General features: G+C 36.7%; 1 protein-coding gene across 1 annotated transcript in view; it reads left to right on the forward strand.

The window, feature by feature from the left end:
- Positions 1–17,307, forward strand: part of TOPAZ1 (testis and ovary specific TOPAZ 1) — a 95,650-nt gene that overhangs the window by 38,835 nt on the left and 39,508 nt on the right. The window contains exons 9-12 of the mRNA XM_031009542.3: positions 6,622–6,685; positions 12,034–12,185; positions 12,392–12,484; positions 15,414–15,529. Coding sequence (XP_030865402.2) covers positions 6,622–6,685; positions 12,034–12,185; positions 12,392–12,484; positions 15,414–15,529 — 425 coding nt within the window. The remainder of the gene's footprint in view (positions 1–6,621; positions 6,686–12,033; positions 12,186–12,391; positions 12,485–15,413; positions 15,530–17,307) is intronic.

Consider the following 17,307-nt stretch of genomic DNA (forward strand, 5'->3'; position numbering starts at 1 on the left):
CACTCTTTTTCCCCCTCCTACCTACACATTCTTCCCAGCCTCTGTATCTATCATTCTACTATCTACCTCAATGAAATCAACTTCTTTAGCTCCCACGTAAGAGTGAGAATATGGTATATGTGTCTTTGTGCCTCCTTGTTACCACTTAACATACTGACCTCCAGTTCATCCATATTGCTGCAGACTACATGATTTCATTCTTTTTTATGACCAAATAATATTCCATTGTGTATATATACCACATTTTCTTTATTCATTGATCTATTGATGGACTCTTGGGTTGATTCCATATCTTTGCTATTGTGAATAGTGCTGGAATAAACATGTGAGTACAGGTATCCCTTTAATTTACTAATTTTTTTTTCTTTGGATAAATACCCAGTAGTGGGATTGCTAAATCATATGGTAGTTTTACTTTTAGTTTTTTAAGAAATCTCCATACTGTTTTCCACAGAGGCTGCGCTAATTTACATTCCCACCAACAATGTATAAAAGTTCTTTTTTCTCTGCATCCTCACCAACATTTGTTATTTTCTGTCTTCTTAGTGATAGGCACTCTAACTGGGGTAAGATGATACCTTACTGTGGTTTAGATTTGCATTTCCCTGATACGTAGTAATGTTGAGCATTCTTTCATATACCTGTTAGCCATTTGTATGTCTTCTCTTGAGAAATGTCTGTTCATGTCCTTTGCCCACTTTTTAATGAGATTATTTGCTTTTTTTGCTGTTGAATTGTTTGAGTTCCTTGTATATTCTGGATATTAGTCCTTTGTCACATGAATAGTTTGCAAATATTTTCTTTCATTCAACAGGTTCTCTTCACTGTGTTTGCTGTGCAGAAGCTTTTTGGTTTAATATAGTCCCATTTGTCTTATTTTTTGTTTTGTTGGCTGTGCTTTTGCAGTTTTTGCCATAAAATCTTTGCCTAGACCAATGTCCTATAGTATCTCCCCTTTGTTTTCTCCTATGGTTTTAGGTGTTAAGTTTTAATCCATCTTGAGTTGATTTTGTGTATGGTGAGAGATAGGGGTCCAGTTTCATTCTTCTGAATATGGATATCTTAATTTTCCCAGCACCACTTATTGAAGAGGGTCCTTTCCGTAATGTATGTTCTTGGCGCCTTTGTCAAAAATCATTTGGCTGTAAATAGGTAAATTTACTTCTGGATTCTCTGTTCTATTCCATTGGTCTATAGGTCTGTTTTTATATCAATACCATACTTTTTTGTTTACTGTATCCTTATAATGTATTTTGAAGTGAGGTAGTTTAATGCCTCCAGCTTTGTTCTTTTTTTTTTTTTTTTTTTCAGAATTGCTTGGCCTATTCTGGCTCTTTTTTGGTTCCATGTGAATTTTAGGGTTGTTTTTCTATGTCTGTGAAAAATGACATTGGTATTTTAATAGAGATTACATTGAATCTGTAGATTGCTTTGGGCAGTTTTTTTGTTTTTTTTTAGACGGAGTCTCGCTCTGTCGCCAGGCTGGAGGACAGTGGCGAGATCTCAGCTCACTGCACCCTCCGCTTCCTGGGTTCAAGCGATTCTCCTGCCTCAGCCTCCTGAGTAGCTGGGACTACAGCCACATGCCACCACGCCTGGCTAATTTTTTTGTATTTTCAGTAGAGACGGGATTTCACCATGTTGGCCAGGATGGTCTCGCTCTCCTGACTTCGTGATCTGCCTGCCTCAGCCTCCCAAAGTGCTGGGATTACAGGCATGAGCCACCACACCTGGCCCAGTATGGTCATTTTAATGACATTAATCCTTCTAATTTATAAGCTTGGGATGTCTTTCCATTTGTTTGTGTCCTCTTCAGTCTCTTTCATCAGTGCCTTGTGGTTTTCCTTGTAGAGATCTTTTACCTCATTGGGTAAATTTATTCCTAAGTATTTTTTTGTAACTTTTATAAATGGGAATACCTTCTTGATTTCTCTCTCAGCTAGTTCATTATTGGTGTATAGAAACACTATTAATTTTTGTGTTTTGATTTTGTATCCTGCAACTTTACTGATTTATTCATCACATCTAAGAGTTTTCTGGTGTATTCTTTGGTTATTTTTAAATATAAAATCATATAATTAGCAAAGAGTGACAATTTGACTTCTCCAACTTGGATGCCTTTTATTTCTTTCTCTTGCCTGCTTGCTCTGGCCAGGACTTCTGGTACTATGTTGAATAGGAGTGGTGAAAGTAGGCATCCTTGTCTTGGTCATTCAGTATGATGTTAGCTGCAGGTTTGCCTTATATGGCTGATAGAGTTTGGATATTTGTCCCTGCCCATGTCTCACATTGAATTGTAATCTGCAGTCCTAAAGGTGGGGCCTGGTGGAAGGTGTTTGGGTGTTGGGGGTGGATCCTTCATGGCATGGTGCTTTTTTCACTATAGTGAGTGAGTTCTCATGAGATCTGGTCATATAAAAGTGTGTGGCACCTTCTGCTCCACTCTCTCTTGCTCTCTTGTTCCTGCTTTCACCATGTGATGTGCCTGCTCCACCTTCACCTTCTGCCATGATTGTAAACTTCCTCAGGCCTCCCTAGAAGCTGAGCAGATGCCAGCACCATGCTTCCTGTAAAGCCTGCAGAACCATGGGCCAATTAAACATCTTTTCTTTATAAATTACCCAGTCTCAGATATTTCTTTATAGCAATGCAAGAATGACCTAATAATACAATGGCCTTTACTATATTGAGGTGTATTCCTCCTGTGCCTAGTTTATTGAGATTTTTATCATGAAGGGATAGTGAATTTTATTAAATGCTTTGTCTGCATTTATTGAGATGATCATATGGTTTTTGTCCTTCATTCTGTTAATGTGATATATCATGTTTATTTATTTGTGTGTGTTGTGCCAAACTTACATTCCTAGAATAAATCCCACTTGATCATGATGTATTTTTTTTATGTGCTGCTAGATTCGGTTTGCTAATATTTTGTTGAGAATTTTTGAGTCTGAGTTTATCAGGGGTATTGACCTATAGTTTTTACTGTTGTTGTAGCCTTGTCTGGTTTTGTTATCAGGATAATGCTGGCATCACAGAATGAGTTAGGGACAATTCCTTTCTCTTCCATTTTTTGGAATAGTTTGAGGAAAATTGGTATTAGTTCTTCTTCGAAAGTTTGGAATTCAGCAATGAAGCCATCTGGTCCTGATGCAATCTCATTACTTGTTTTTGGTCTGTTCAAGTTTTCTGTTTCTTCCTAATTCAATCTCAGTAGGCTGTATGTGTCCAGGAATTTATTCCATTTCCTCTAGATTTTCTACTTTTTCATGTATAGTTAGTTGTTCATAATCGTCTCTGATGATCTTTTTATATTTTCATAGTATCCATTGTAAAGTCTGCTTTTTCATTTCAGATTTTATTTGGGTCTTTTCTTTTTCTTGGTTAGTTTAGCTAGCAGTTTATCAATTTTGTGTATCATTTTGAGAAACCAACTTTTCATTGTGTTGATCCTCCTTTTTTTTTTTTTGTCTCTATTTTGTTCAGCCCCACTCTGATCTTATTTCTTTCCTTCTACTAGTTTTGGGTTTGGTTTGTTCTTGCTTTTCTAGTTTCTTGAGATGCATTGTTAGAGTGATTATTTGAAATCTTTCTACTTTTTTAACATAGGCATTTAATGCTATGAACTTCCCTTTTAGAATAGTTGTTGCTATATCGCATATATTTTGGTATTTTGTTTTCTCATTTGCTTCAAGAAATTTTTGCATTTTCTTCTTAATTTCTTTCTTGACCCGATGGTCATTCAGGAGCAGGTTGTTTAGTTTCCATGTATTTGCATAGTTTCCAGAGTTCCTCATGTTATTGATTTCTAGTTCTATTTTATTGTATCTGAGAAGATACTTGATATGATTTTGATTTTTTTAATTGCTGGTTCGTTTTGTATTCTAACATATGGTCTAAAAAATGTTCCATGTGCTGATGAGAAGAATGTGTGTTCTGTAGCTGTTGGATGAAATGTTCTGTAAATGTCTGTTAGGTCCTTTGATTTAGTGTGCAGTTTAAATCTAATGTTTGTTTGTTAATTTTCTGTCTAGATGTTCTGTCTAATGCTGAGAGTAGGGTGTTTAAATCTCCAACTATTATTGTATTGGAGTCTTTCCCTCCCTTTAGATGTAATAATATATGCTTTATGTGTCTTAGTGCTGCATTGATAGATGCATGTGTTTTAAGTTGTTATATCCTGTTGCTGAATTGATCCATTTGTCTTTAAATAATGACTTTATCTTTTTTGTTATTTTTTTACTTAAAGTCTGTTTTATCTGATAAGTATAGCTGCTCCTGCTTGCTTTTGGCTTTTGTTTGCATGGAATATCTTTTTCCATCCCTTTACTTTCAATCTATATGTGTCTTTACAGGTGAGATGAGTTTCTGGTAAGTAGCATATCATTGGATCATGTTTGTTTAATCCATGTAGCCAATCTATATCTTTTAAGTGGAAAGTTTAACTCCTTTACATTCAAGGTTATTATTGATGTGTGAGGGCTTATTCCTGTCATCTTATTAATTGATAACTGGTTGTTTTGTATATCCTTTGTTCCTTTCTTTCTCTCTTATTGCCTATCTGTAGTGCTAACATTTGATTCTTTTCTCTTTCTTGTTTGTATGCTCTGCTTTATCAGTAGTGTTTATATTTACATCATGGTAGATATCGTTCTTTTCACTTCTAGGTGTAGGATTCCCTTAAGCATTTCTTGTAGGGCTGGCGTAGTGGTGATGAACTCCCTCAGCTTTTGCTTGTCTGGGAAAGACTTTATTTCTCTTTATTTATGAAGGCAAACTTTGCTGAGTATAATATCCATATTTTCTTTTAGCACACTTTAGATACATCATCCTATTCTCTCCTGGTCTGTAAGGTTTCTGCTGAGAAATCCACTGTTAGTCTGATGGAGATTTCTTTATAAGTGACTAGATGCTTTTTTTTTTTTTCCTTTCCTTTCCTTTTCTTTCCTTTCCTTTCTTTTTTTTTTTTCCTTTCCTTTCCTTTTCTTTCTTTTCTTTTCTTTTTCTTCTTTTATTTTTTTGAGACTGGGTCTTTCTCTGTTGCCCAGGCTGGAGTGCGGTGGTGTGATCTCAGCTCGCTGCAGCTTCTGCCTCCTGGGCTCACGTGATCCTCCCACCTCAGCCTCCCAAGTAGCTGGGACTACAGGCATGTCACCATGTCCAGTTAATTTTTCTATTTTTAGTAGAGTTGAGATTTCACCATGTTGCCCAGGCTGGTCTCGAACTCCTAGACTCAAGCAATCCACCCGCCTTGGTGGGTGCTGGGATTACAGGCATGAGCTACTGTACCCAGCCTGTTCTTCTTTTTCAAAAGTTATTTTAGCAGCCCACAGCAGTGATGGTTGCAAATAGTAAAATTTGTCCTTCTGGCATGTGAAAATGTGTAGCCATCTTTCTGGTTCTGGTGGGGGCGCTGAGTCACTGCCATTGGCTCCCACCATAGCCCTGGCAGCAGCAGCTGCAGGCCAGGAATGTCAGTGGGGCTCCAGGGATTTTCCACTGGGCCCCAGGGCAGGGTTACAATCTGTTGGGGCTGGGCTCCCAAAATGGCACCAGGGTGTTGTTAATTAGCAGCTTTTTTAGCAGCTACTTAGGACTGAGGAGTTTGTGGGACTGAGCATGAGCTCTTCCTCTCTGGAACAGTGCTTTTCCAGGCAACCCCCTACGTTAGTCTCAGGACCCACAAGGGCCAAGGGACTCTGTCATGGCTAGGATTATAGGAGTCTGCAGCCGGAGTGTGGACCACTGGGGGTCTCTCATTTACGCTTTCCCTGTATTAGGGAGCCTCTCTAACTCCACTAGTAGGTTTTAATCCTGATGAGATTCTTTCTGTGTATAAGACAAGCAAACTAAGCAAATGCATTTTCTTCTACTTTCTAGCAAAATCCCACTGAACTGCATTCATCCATTTGGCTCACCATGCCATCACTTCTCCACTGAAGTGGCTGGTCCAAGGCCAGGTCTTCAGGCATTTAATACCCACTGCAATGCTATGGTAGTCAGAAACCCCTTTTCACCCTCTTAAAAGTATCGTTTGAGAAATAGAATTTCTTCATTTTTCTAGTCCAATATTTCATTTTCTTTTGTAATATTGACTTTTTGCATCCTGTTGAAGATCTTTGCCAAGATCATGAAGACGTTCTATGTTTTTCCTTTAAAAGTTTGTTTTACCTTTTGCAGAATCAAATCAGCTAGAATTGATTTTTGTTTATGATGTAAGAAGAGAATCAAGATACAATTTTTTCCCATGTGGATCTTCAGGTGACACATTACCATTTATCAAAAAGACCATCTTTTCCCCACTACACTACAGTGATACCATGTTATAAATCAGCTGACTGTATATGAGGGGGTCTGTTTCTGGGATCTCTGTTCCAATACATTGGTCAATGTGTTTATCCTTGCACCAGCAAATGGTTATTTAAAAAATAACATAAGATTTTTATAATGAATTCAATATGTACTTCAAATCTGTGAGTTAACCAAACATCAGCTTCTTTATTCCAATCCTTTGAGATCATTTAAAAATTTCAATATAAGCAAAAAGATAGGATTGAAATGTGTATAGTTCTTACAGAATATTTAAAAAAGGTAATTTTACATTTTTCGTGACTTTTGCAGGTTTGCATGGATGTGTTTAAGAAATATATAAATATCAATGAACTGTGTTTGCTACAGCGTGCAGGTATGAGACAAATAATTAGTATGAAGCTATTAATGTGTTGTATGAAAATAGTTTAAAAGTAAATTCAATAATTTGTAAGTTTGAAAACTGAATGCCTTACCCAAGAGTAGCTCTGTTGGCCTAAGAAAGGATTGAAAATAAATGAGATATTTTGGTTAATAAAAAAAGATAATCTACCTAACACTGTCATTCCCTTACACATTAATGTTTTCATGACTTACAAATTTTATTTATAAGTGTAAGATGGAGAAAATGGTATTGTTAATTAGTCTTTAACTCTATCTAAAGGGATTTTTCAGAAGCTGACTCTTTCCTACTTCTTCATCCTTCTTCTCTTTTTACATTTACCTCTTGTAGCCAGTGTACCATCCAGTAAGTTCTGTGCAGTTCCCTATACATGCCAGGCTGTGTTCAAACTTCAAGGCTACTATTACCACTTCTCTCTGTCAGAGATGCCTCTGGTTCCATCCCATTTCCTTATGGCAAAAGAAAGGCTATTCGGCCTTCAAGGCTAGGTCATAGGAAATAGGATTACCTCCTCTATTAGGCCCTTATCTGATTCCACAACCCCATCCCATTCTTTGCCACCTTCTCCCCATACTAATAGTGAGCTGCAAGAGGACAGACACCATGCTTAATTTATTTATATTTGTCACCCTGACACAACCACCAAAGCCACATAGTAGATGTGGTAATAGAGCACTTTCACTTCATATATTTCTGCTTGAGATCTCATTCTGCTAAAAAAAAGTCTCTGACAGGTTTATTGTTTTGTTTTGCTGGTAATATCATTCTCCCCAAGGATTAAAGGAAACACCTAATGGAATTGCTAGTCTGAACTTAATATAACTATAACAAAGAAGTAGTAGTTAAGGTGAAGTAATAGATACCTATATGGGAGTATACTTGTGACCTGAGGGATTTTGATAGCCAAGGAGGAGGAACTATATAGGTTAGATATGGATGAACTTTTAAATTCCAGAAATAATTCCATAACATGAGATGTGGAAGGAAAGAGGATGTCATGAAAAAGATGCAAAACTCCCAAAAATATAAGTCTGACTGTATAAAGATCCAATATGGCCACAGGAAAAATACTTCTGAATTTTGCTTTAAAACAATGAATGCAGAACAAAAATAAGCACCTGTAGCATAAATGTAGCACCTGTAGAATAAATGTAGAAAGTTGTCAAGAACCTGTGGAAATTTTTTGGTGTAAAAATAAAAACTTAGATCAGTGGGAAATAATAGATAGCTCAGAATAGACCTGATACATGTGAGGGGTTTAGTGTTTAGAAAGACCATAGGATTTGAGACAAGAGGAATCACTTTAAGAATGATAAGATAACTAGATAGCAACTTAAAGAGGCTCTGAATACCACTGGTATAAATAAGTCATGGATTTAGCTACTCAGGCTCTACAGAGAGGCCTCAGGAACCATTTTGGTGCACAGGGGGAGGGAGCTGAGTCAGTGGACTCCCCCACCCCCTGTTTAACCATAGTTTCTTGTTTATCTATTTTATATTTGAATTTCCACATAAAATTCTTTTGAGAAGTTTTTAAATTTTAAGTTTTTATTTAGAAATTTTAAATTTACAAAAATCTGTGAAAATGGAAATAATACAAACAAGAGGCATATCCTTTATCATTTTCATTTGTTCTCTCTCTCCTTCCTTCCATATATGTGTGTGTACACACACGTGTGCACATATGTGCATGGCCATACACACACATTTTTCCCTGAACCACTTGAAGTTAAGTTGCGCGCATCATGGCCTTTTACCACCAAATAGTTTAATGCATATTTCCGAAAAACAGGCTATCCTTTTATATAACCATAGTACATTTATCCACATTAGTAAATTTAACATGAGTACAGTAGTTTTGTCTAATTTATTATTTATATTCAAATTTTGTCACTTGACCCAATTATGGCCTTTTATAGCATTTTTCCCTCTAGTTTAGGATCCAGTCCAGGATCAGGTGTGCATTTAGTTGTCATGATTCTTTAGCCTCCTTTAATCTAGAACATTTCCACCGTCTGTCTCGGACATTTTGGGAGTATGTATGTGATAAAATATACATAAAATTTACCATTTTAAGCATTTTTAAGTGTACGATTCACTGGCATATTAAGTACATTCAATGTTGTGTAACCATCACCATTATCCATTCCCAGAACTTTCTCATTCCAAACAGAAATGCCGTACGCATTAAACAATAACTCCTCATTACCCTCATTCTCAGCCCTTGACAACCTCTAATCTACTTTCTGGCTCTATGAATTTGTCTATTCTAGGTATTTCATATAAGTAAAATTATACAATATTTGTCCTTTTGTGTCTGGATTATTTCACTTAGCATAATGTACTCAAGGTTTATCCATATTGTAACGTGTATCAGAATTTCCTTCCTTTTAAAGGCTGAATAATATCCTGTTGTATGTACATACCACATTTTGTTTATATATTCATCTGTTGATGGACGCTTGGGTTGTTTTCTCCTTTTGGGTATTAGAGTAATGTTGCCATGAACTTTGACATACAAGTATCTACTTGAGTCCTTGCTTTCAGTTCTTTCGGGTATATACCTAAGAGTAAAACTATAGGTCCTGTTTTATCTGTTTTATATTTGAATTTCCACATAAAATTTCCCTTTCCAGAAGTTTTATGGCCCAAAACATTTTAAAACAACTGCTATTTAGCATATACCAGAATGAATCAATGAAGTATAGCAATTAGCAATTCAGTAGAAAAAAGTCTTTTCTTTTAAATCAGATTTTTAGAAAGATGACAATTTCTGTGGTTTAAAGTAATCAAAGGGAGTATAAAAGATATAAATATGATCACATAAATTTGAACTAAAAAGCTATTATCTTCAATATTTTAGATTTACCACTGGTAATATACAAAAATATTCCAATATATAAGAATAATGAGTCCAATCAGCTATTTAGAAAGACATGAATATTGTTTCTTCTTGTGAAAATTAGAAACATTTCAAGAGGAAAATCCAGTGGTTAATGATTCACTAGAATTATGCATTCCTAACCAAAGAAAGGAGTAAAAATACCTGATTCTGGTGAGTAATTGGTAAAGTAGCGTTATGAATTGACAAACCTTTTTAAAAAGCAATGTAGGCCGGGTGCAGTGGCTCACACCTGTAATCTCAGCACTCTGGGAGCCTGAGGTGGGTGGATTGCTTGAGCCCAGGAGTTTAGACCAGCCTGGGCAAAATGGCGAAACCCCATCTCTATAAAAATAAATTTAAAAAATTAGCCAGGCATGGTGGAGCACACCTATAGTCCCAACTGCTTGGGAGGCTGAGGTGGGAAGATCGCTCAAGCCCAGGAGGCAGAGGTTGCAGTGAGCCGAGATCACAACACTGCACTCCAGCCCTGGGTGACAGAGCAAGACCGTGTCTCAAAAATAAATAAATAAAATAAAAGACAATACAGTAGTTTGTGTCAAAATGTATTAAAATGTTCAGACAGTTTCCACCCAACAGTTTAACAAGAAGGTATCATTATTTGTTTTTGATTTTTTGAGACGGAGTCTTCCCCTGTCACCCAGGCTGGAGTGCAGTGGCACGATCTTGGCTCACTGCAACCTCCGCCTCCTGGGTTCAAGCGATTCTCCTGCCTCAGTCTCCCTGAGTAGCTGTGACTACAGGCCTGTGCCACCATGCCTGGCTAATTTTTGTATTTTTAGCAGAGACAAGGTCTCACCATGTTGGCCAGGCTGGTCTCGGACTCTTGACCTCAGATGATCCGCCCACCTCAGCCTCCCAAAGTGCGGGAATTACAGGCGCGAGCCACCACGCCTGGCCGAGAGGATCATTATTTTCAATGCAGATAATATATTAACAGTTTAAAAATAACTTAATGAGGCCAGGTGCGGTGGCTCATGCCTATAATTCCAGCACTTTGGGAGGCCAAGGCGGGCAGATCACCTGAGGTCAGAAGTTCAAGACCAGCCTGGCCCACATGGTGAAACGCCGTCTCTACTAAAAATGCAAAAAAAAACCTAACCAGGTTTGGTGGTGCATGCTTGTAATCCCAGCTACTCGGGAGACTGAGGCAAGAGAGTCATTTGAACCTGGAAGGCAGAGGTTGCAGTGAGCTGAGATCATGCCACTGCACTCCAGCCTGGGTGACAGAGCGATACTCTGTCTCAAAAAAATAAATAACTTAATGACAAAAAGGAGGAAGGTTGCATGTCAATTAGTGGACTATTTACACACTGGCTAACATAGATTAACTGCACCTTTTTGAATGTCTGCAATTTCAGTTTTATTAATAAGCTATAATAACACTGAGTTTACCGTTTTATCAGTTGATCAGCTTCTGTATAGGCGACTATATAAATACTGCCAAAAGTATAGCAGCAAGAATTTATCTGTATGTGTCCAGGGAAAATAATTGTAGTATATAAAAAGCTTTACAAGAAATTTGAATATTGTTATACCATATTATTAAAGTTTTAAAAATTATTAAAACTTTAACATTAATTTTTCATTTGTGCCACTGAACTTTGTCAGTAGCTACCGGCTTTCCTAAACAATACCAGGTAATCCAGCTAGTAATAAATATTTCTAATAGAAATAATTAACACAAAATAAAACCAAAAGTATTTTTACTAAGGCAGTTAAGGTGTACAGATTTTAACCTGGGAAATTTTGGAATGAAGAAAAAAATGATCAATGAAAGAATCCCAATGTCAATAATTTTAGTAAAATTAATGGGGAAAAATTGGAAACATCATGTTACATAGAAAATTAAGGATTTGGATGGGCATGAAGGAAGTACTTTCTCAAAGAAAACTAATCAGCATTGTTGTAATTTTTAGTAGAATGTTCCACAATCACAAACTGAAATAAAAAATATCCCCATCCATGACAAGGCAGGGAGAAGTTAAAAATAATGTCAACATCTTGGTGGGTTTAAAGCAACAAGAATGGGTATGTGTCAAAACAGTCTGCATCCATCACCAAACTATATAACCTCGCATATGTACCAAGGCTACTGCCTCAAGACTGCCTGGGAGCTTGACTCTGTAGGAGTTCATATTGACGCTATGATGTATGGGAATGGCAGTTTGGACCTATTCTTTGCAGGTAGCACATGGGTTACTTCATGCTGAACATGCTTGGTTGACTTCAAATATTATTGCCATTTTGACTTTTGCTTTAATTTTCATCCACTATTTCTAATACTAGAACTGTACCTTTCAAGAATTTACATTGAATTCATATTATTTTATCTTTATATATAGAAAAATTATCAAATTTAAGAAATACAGATATCTGAAGCAGCAAATGACTTTAGTATATATATTTTCATTTTCAGTAAACATATTTATGGAGTACTACAGAAAGTTTCCCCCAGGTGTATACTTTGATTTACAAGTGCTAAATGACCTTCTAAATTCTTTACTCAAACATTGTTTGTTGAAAGAAGTATTTCAGATAGTGAACCTCAGCATAATGGTTAAAATGCTGGTAAGTAGCCTGAAAATATATGTTATTTTAATATTTTATGTTAATTTCTCTGTCATATTCATTGTTTGAACTTAGCAGTTGAATTTCTGTATTTGTTGAATACTTCCTAGAAACCACTTGTGTTTTTCAACATAAATGAATTTGAGAAATTTAAGGTGTACTAAAAGAAGATCTGAAAATGAGTGTAATTTTTTTGTTTTATCCAGCCTTCTCTGAAAATATTACTAAACATATTTGAGTATGTGGCAACTATGAAATTAAGGAATGCTGTACCTGCTTTAATTGATATCTTTTGCAAGGTATGGTTTTATTTTCTCTTTTATTCTCTGATGGCGAGTAACCAAGAAAATAATTGTTTCCATGGGGGGTACCCTTGAGCTGCCTTTTATTCACATTCTGGATGCCAAAGAATTCTATTTCCAGAAGTATTCTTTTTCTCTTGAAATAGGGTTTATAAAAAAAGAATCCAGTGGCTGATAAGCCTTCCTCTTAAATAGTTTCAGACACTCAGATTATTGCTTTTTGATGTATGAATTGTCTTCGTCTCTACTCCGTAAGGATGATTAAATAAAATTTTCTTTCTCTAAAAGACTCGAGATCATTTACAACAGAAATAAACAAACCAAAAAAGACTTACAAAAATATGAAATTCAACTTTTGTTAAATACTTCCTAGTATTTGATACTACTCAATCGTCTACTTCAGAATAGGCCTGATAGGAAAACTGCCAGTTTTCTTTCAGAAGCAACATTGGAAGAACTCAAGCAGAAGAACAGATATGTGAGTGAATACCTCAGATTTCACATTACAAAACTTGACAATTGCTTGCCTAGAGATGTTTGGAATCAAAAGTTACTGATTGCCAGGCGTGGTGGCTCACGCCTGTAATCCTAACACTTTGGGAGGCTGAGGCAGGCAGATCACAGGGTCAGGAGTTCAAGACCAGCCTGACCAACATGGTGAAACCCCATCTCTACTAAAAACACACAAAAAATTAGCCGGGCATGGTGGTGCACTCCTGTAATCCCAGTTACTCAGGAGGCTGAGTCAGGAGAATTGCTTGAACCTGGGAGGCGGAGGTTGCAGTGAGCCAAGATTGTGCCATAACGTAGGCAACAGGGCAAAACTCCATCTCAAAAAATAAAAAGTTACTGATAACCCATAGAGGTTGTAGAAAATCTCAGTAAGGATTCCATAAATTGTCTGATACTGAATAACTTGGCTTTCTGCAAAATGTACCCCGCAGTGACTGTCTAAATAAAATTACCCTTAGTGGAGAATATCTAACAAAGACAATGATTTTCATTTTTGCATGGCTAATATGGAGCCATCATTTCTGGAAGTTGTTTAAAACCAGTGCCAATTTCCCTGTTAAGACTATTTCAGGGTTCAGTAATAACACCATAATATCATCATGGAGAAAGATGCTTTTCCTCCTCTTTATTCTAGCAGTGCACCATACTCCATGTATTTAACAAAAATATCACTGAGAAAAGATAATTAACATTTTTGTCCTGCCTTAGATTGTTACCTAGTCTGTTACAATTTATATTTACCCTGGTCTTTGAGCAGTGTTAAAGGGCAGAGTTTTTAAGGCATGTCAGTTACCAGATAACTGATTTGTTCTCTTGCAGATTTGTTTATAGTTGGCCTTGTTCATTTAGTCAAAAGTCGTTGCAAGGTCAGTGAATACAGTTAGACCACCAGTGACCCTTTCAAATGTTGTAGAGCGTAACAGTAAAAAAATCATGATGTCCAGTCCTTTACTTCATGATGTTTGGAAAACTATTTGTTAAGGTAGTGGATTGGCAGGTTTAGGAGAGGAGCTGTTTTCCTCTTTTAAAATAAAATTGAGCATGCTTTGAATCTAGAGGAGCTAATAGAGCTTAAGGATTAGAGCCTAATCTTTAGAACAGGCTTTAAACAGTCATTTTTACAGGATTTTTTTTACCAAAACTATTTTTAGTTAAAGTTGTTGAATAACATGTCTTAGGGTAGCATTTCTAGGACCCATTCAAAGGGGGCCGAGTACCACTAAATTTGAGACAATTTTCCTTGGAGTTCAAAGGTGGGGAAAATCTCTCAGCAGCTTGTTACTATTGTCCTTCACTAAAAGAAATTCTATCTCAAAATATATAATTGTGAGTTCTAACAGCCAAATTACAGCATCTCACATTATACCTTGAAACAGGTAGCTTCTCCACTTACCCCTGGTATTGTTTTGTTATCCTACCCCAAATTCTTATTTCCTAGTACTCCCTTCAGATCTATACTGGAGACAAAGCATACATTCTCCCAAACATTCAAAATATATTTTGATATTTAAGTAATTTCTTAAAAGGGGAATTTTTCTGAAAACCAGAATAGAACCATATAAAATTCTCAGCAAAAATATTGCTCAGAGAATTTCAAACACCACTCAGTTGAGTCATTCCTAACTCTCTAAATCCTTGTCCAGGGTAGCTAGTCATAATACCTTTGAGGTATTATGGAGGTATTGGAGGACCTAGTCATTATACCTTTGAACCAAGGTCAAGAGGATCATTTGATCTGGGGCAACTAATAAGACTGCCAGCTCACAACCTTGTATCTTCCCACGTTTCCAGGATGATGTCATGTAGAAGAGCTGTCAGAAAAGGCCTGCCTCTCATTCATCTATTCTCACACTAGAAGTGTCCAGATATTCCCTTGTGGGTTCTCTTCATTAGAGTTGAGGGTCATGAAGAAGACAGGAAATGAGTCATATGTGAATGACGGATAAAGCCTTTGAATTGGTATTTTTTTAATTACGTGCTATGTTACATGTGGGCAGTTGGTCCACCTGAGTGATTAATTTATCAAGGAATCACTGATTTTTCTCTGGCCATGGCCCTATGTGAGGCACAGGAACAATACTTCTCAGGAAGTTTATAATCAGGGATGAGGTATGAATACCAGTCCTAGACTAGAAGACAGACTGAGTACTAAATAAGAGGTATATATGTTAAAGTGGTTGAGATAACTTAGAGAGCAGGAAGAAAATCCAAAAACTTAATATTTTCATTTTTGCTTTAAATTCTTAGGATATCTTTTTGTGGTTCTGTGCCTCAATTTTTTTAAATGAGTTTTATTCCACTTGTCTCCATGTTTCACTTCTTCCATCAGTGTCTTAGTTGTTTCACACACATTGGCTCCTCAATTCTGTCCCATTTTTGTAAGAATAACCACTCTTTCTTTTCTCTTCTACAGCTTGTTGAAGCCGGGATGGTGCTTGACCCAGAGCACTTTAACTATATTGTTAAGCTTTTATACCAAGTACAAGCTTCCAAACAAGAAATAACTGCAGTTCTGGAAATGAAATCCAGGTGAGAAAAATCATTATTATTTAAGCCAAAATATATGTGTCCTGGTGGGGACTTATAAAAGCTGAAGGCAAAGCTCTAATAACTGTTTGTGTGCCCAAACATTTAGATAGTGGCCTGTCATAAACCCTTCTCCTGTCTCTTGGCTGTGCCCTACTTTAGTCAAGCTGCCTGTGGCCAGCCTCACCTTATTTTTCTTAGTACTTCATTTCCTCTCAATGTCCTGCTCATCAAGTGTAAAAAGAGTGTCTTTTATCTTCTGTTTCACCACTTAATTACACCTAATGTACTCTCTTATATGTGTACAAATTACCTTAATTCTTTTTTCTATTTGACTCATTTTTTGTTGTTAGCTTAATAAAATACTTTAGTGCCCCTCCCTTATTTACTTTCTCTATTCAGCTTGTGGGCCTCCAAAGACCTTTAAAAAAAAAAAAGCTTGGCGCTGTGGCTCACGCCTGTAATCCCAGCACTTTGCAAGGCCGAGGCAGGCGGATCACAAGGTCAGGAGTTCAAGACCATCCTGACCAACATGGTGAAACCCCATCTCTACTAAAAATACAAAAATTAGCTGAGTATGGTAGCGCGTGCCTGTAATCCCAGTTACTCAGGAGACTGAGGCAGGAGAATCACTTGAATCTGGGAGGCAGAGGTTGCAGTGAGCCGAGATCGCACCACTACCTGGGCGACAGAGCGAGACTCCGTCTCAAAAATAAATAAATAAATAAATAAAAACTGAAAAAAAAACTCTCACAATTATACAAGTAGTACCATAATATACTTACACCAAGAAAAAGGAAAGCCATGACTTAAAAAAAAAAAAATCAAAGTATAACATACATAGAAAAAAAAGATATAAATTATGTGTTTAAATGAATCATAACTTTTTAAATGTAATTAGATTTGATAAAGAGCAAATCAACTACTGAAATCCTTCAGAATGCCCAGAAATCTCCAATATGGAGCTTCCATTGCTATTTTTATCTCATTTCTCATTATCCTCTAATGCAGAGGTTCCCAAACTTTCTTGGTTCTGTGTCCCTAGGCCAAAAGAAAGATGTTAACTGTCCCATTTATTAACTAGTTAGGTCCAAACAAGTTAATAGTAGTAATTTGTTCAGTGTCTGACAGATGTCAGCCTTAACATAGGCTTATTTAACAAGCTTAAACTAACCTATGGTGTCCTGGGGAGTTTGCCATTGTGCCCTAGATGCCTCGGTGCAGTTAAAAGAATTGCAGCTCTAAGTAGTACTACTTCCCTTCAATCACTAACATTGAAATTAATTTGAGTTTTCCAAGTTCTATGATTTTTTAATTTAATTACTGATAATTAACAATATTCATGTTTTCCATGAAAATTGTAACACTGTTTAGGCTAAATAGATTTTGGGGACTACCTAGGAAACAGATTTTTTGTAAGGAAAGTATAATTCATCCAGCATATAGTTCTGGAGTCTAATTTGTTTTTAAGTAGGGTGCATTGATGTTGTCTTCCAATCATTGAGTTCATTCTTCCCCAGAGCGATATGTGAAAAACTTTTCCCATTTTGGGCAGTGGCAGCTATGGCAGAGAGCTCACATGACTAACAGATGTTAATCTCGCACCAGATTCAGTAGCAGTTAGCACAGGGAAAGTGTATGCATCAAGGCTCAAGAGAATAGCAGCATCTGGTGCCCTGAATAGCTACTGAACTTCACCCTTCATGCAATGATTGACAGCAGACCCTGTTAGTATATAGGAAGACCCCAGAACAATCCAGCTTTTCACTTTTTTTATTGAT

The sequence above is a fragment of the Gorilla gorilla genome, chromosome 2 (assembly GCF_029281585.2).
Source record: "Gorilla gorilla gorilla isolate KB3781 chromosome 2, NHGRI_mGorGor1-v2.1_pri, whole genome shotgun sequence".
Lineage (NCBI taxonomy): Eukaryota > Metazoa > Chordata > Mammalia > Primates > Hominidae > Gorilla > Gorilla gorilla.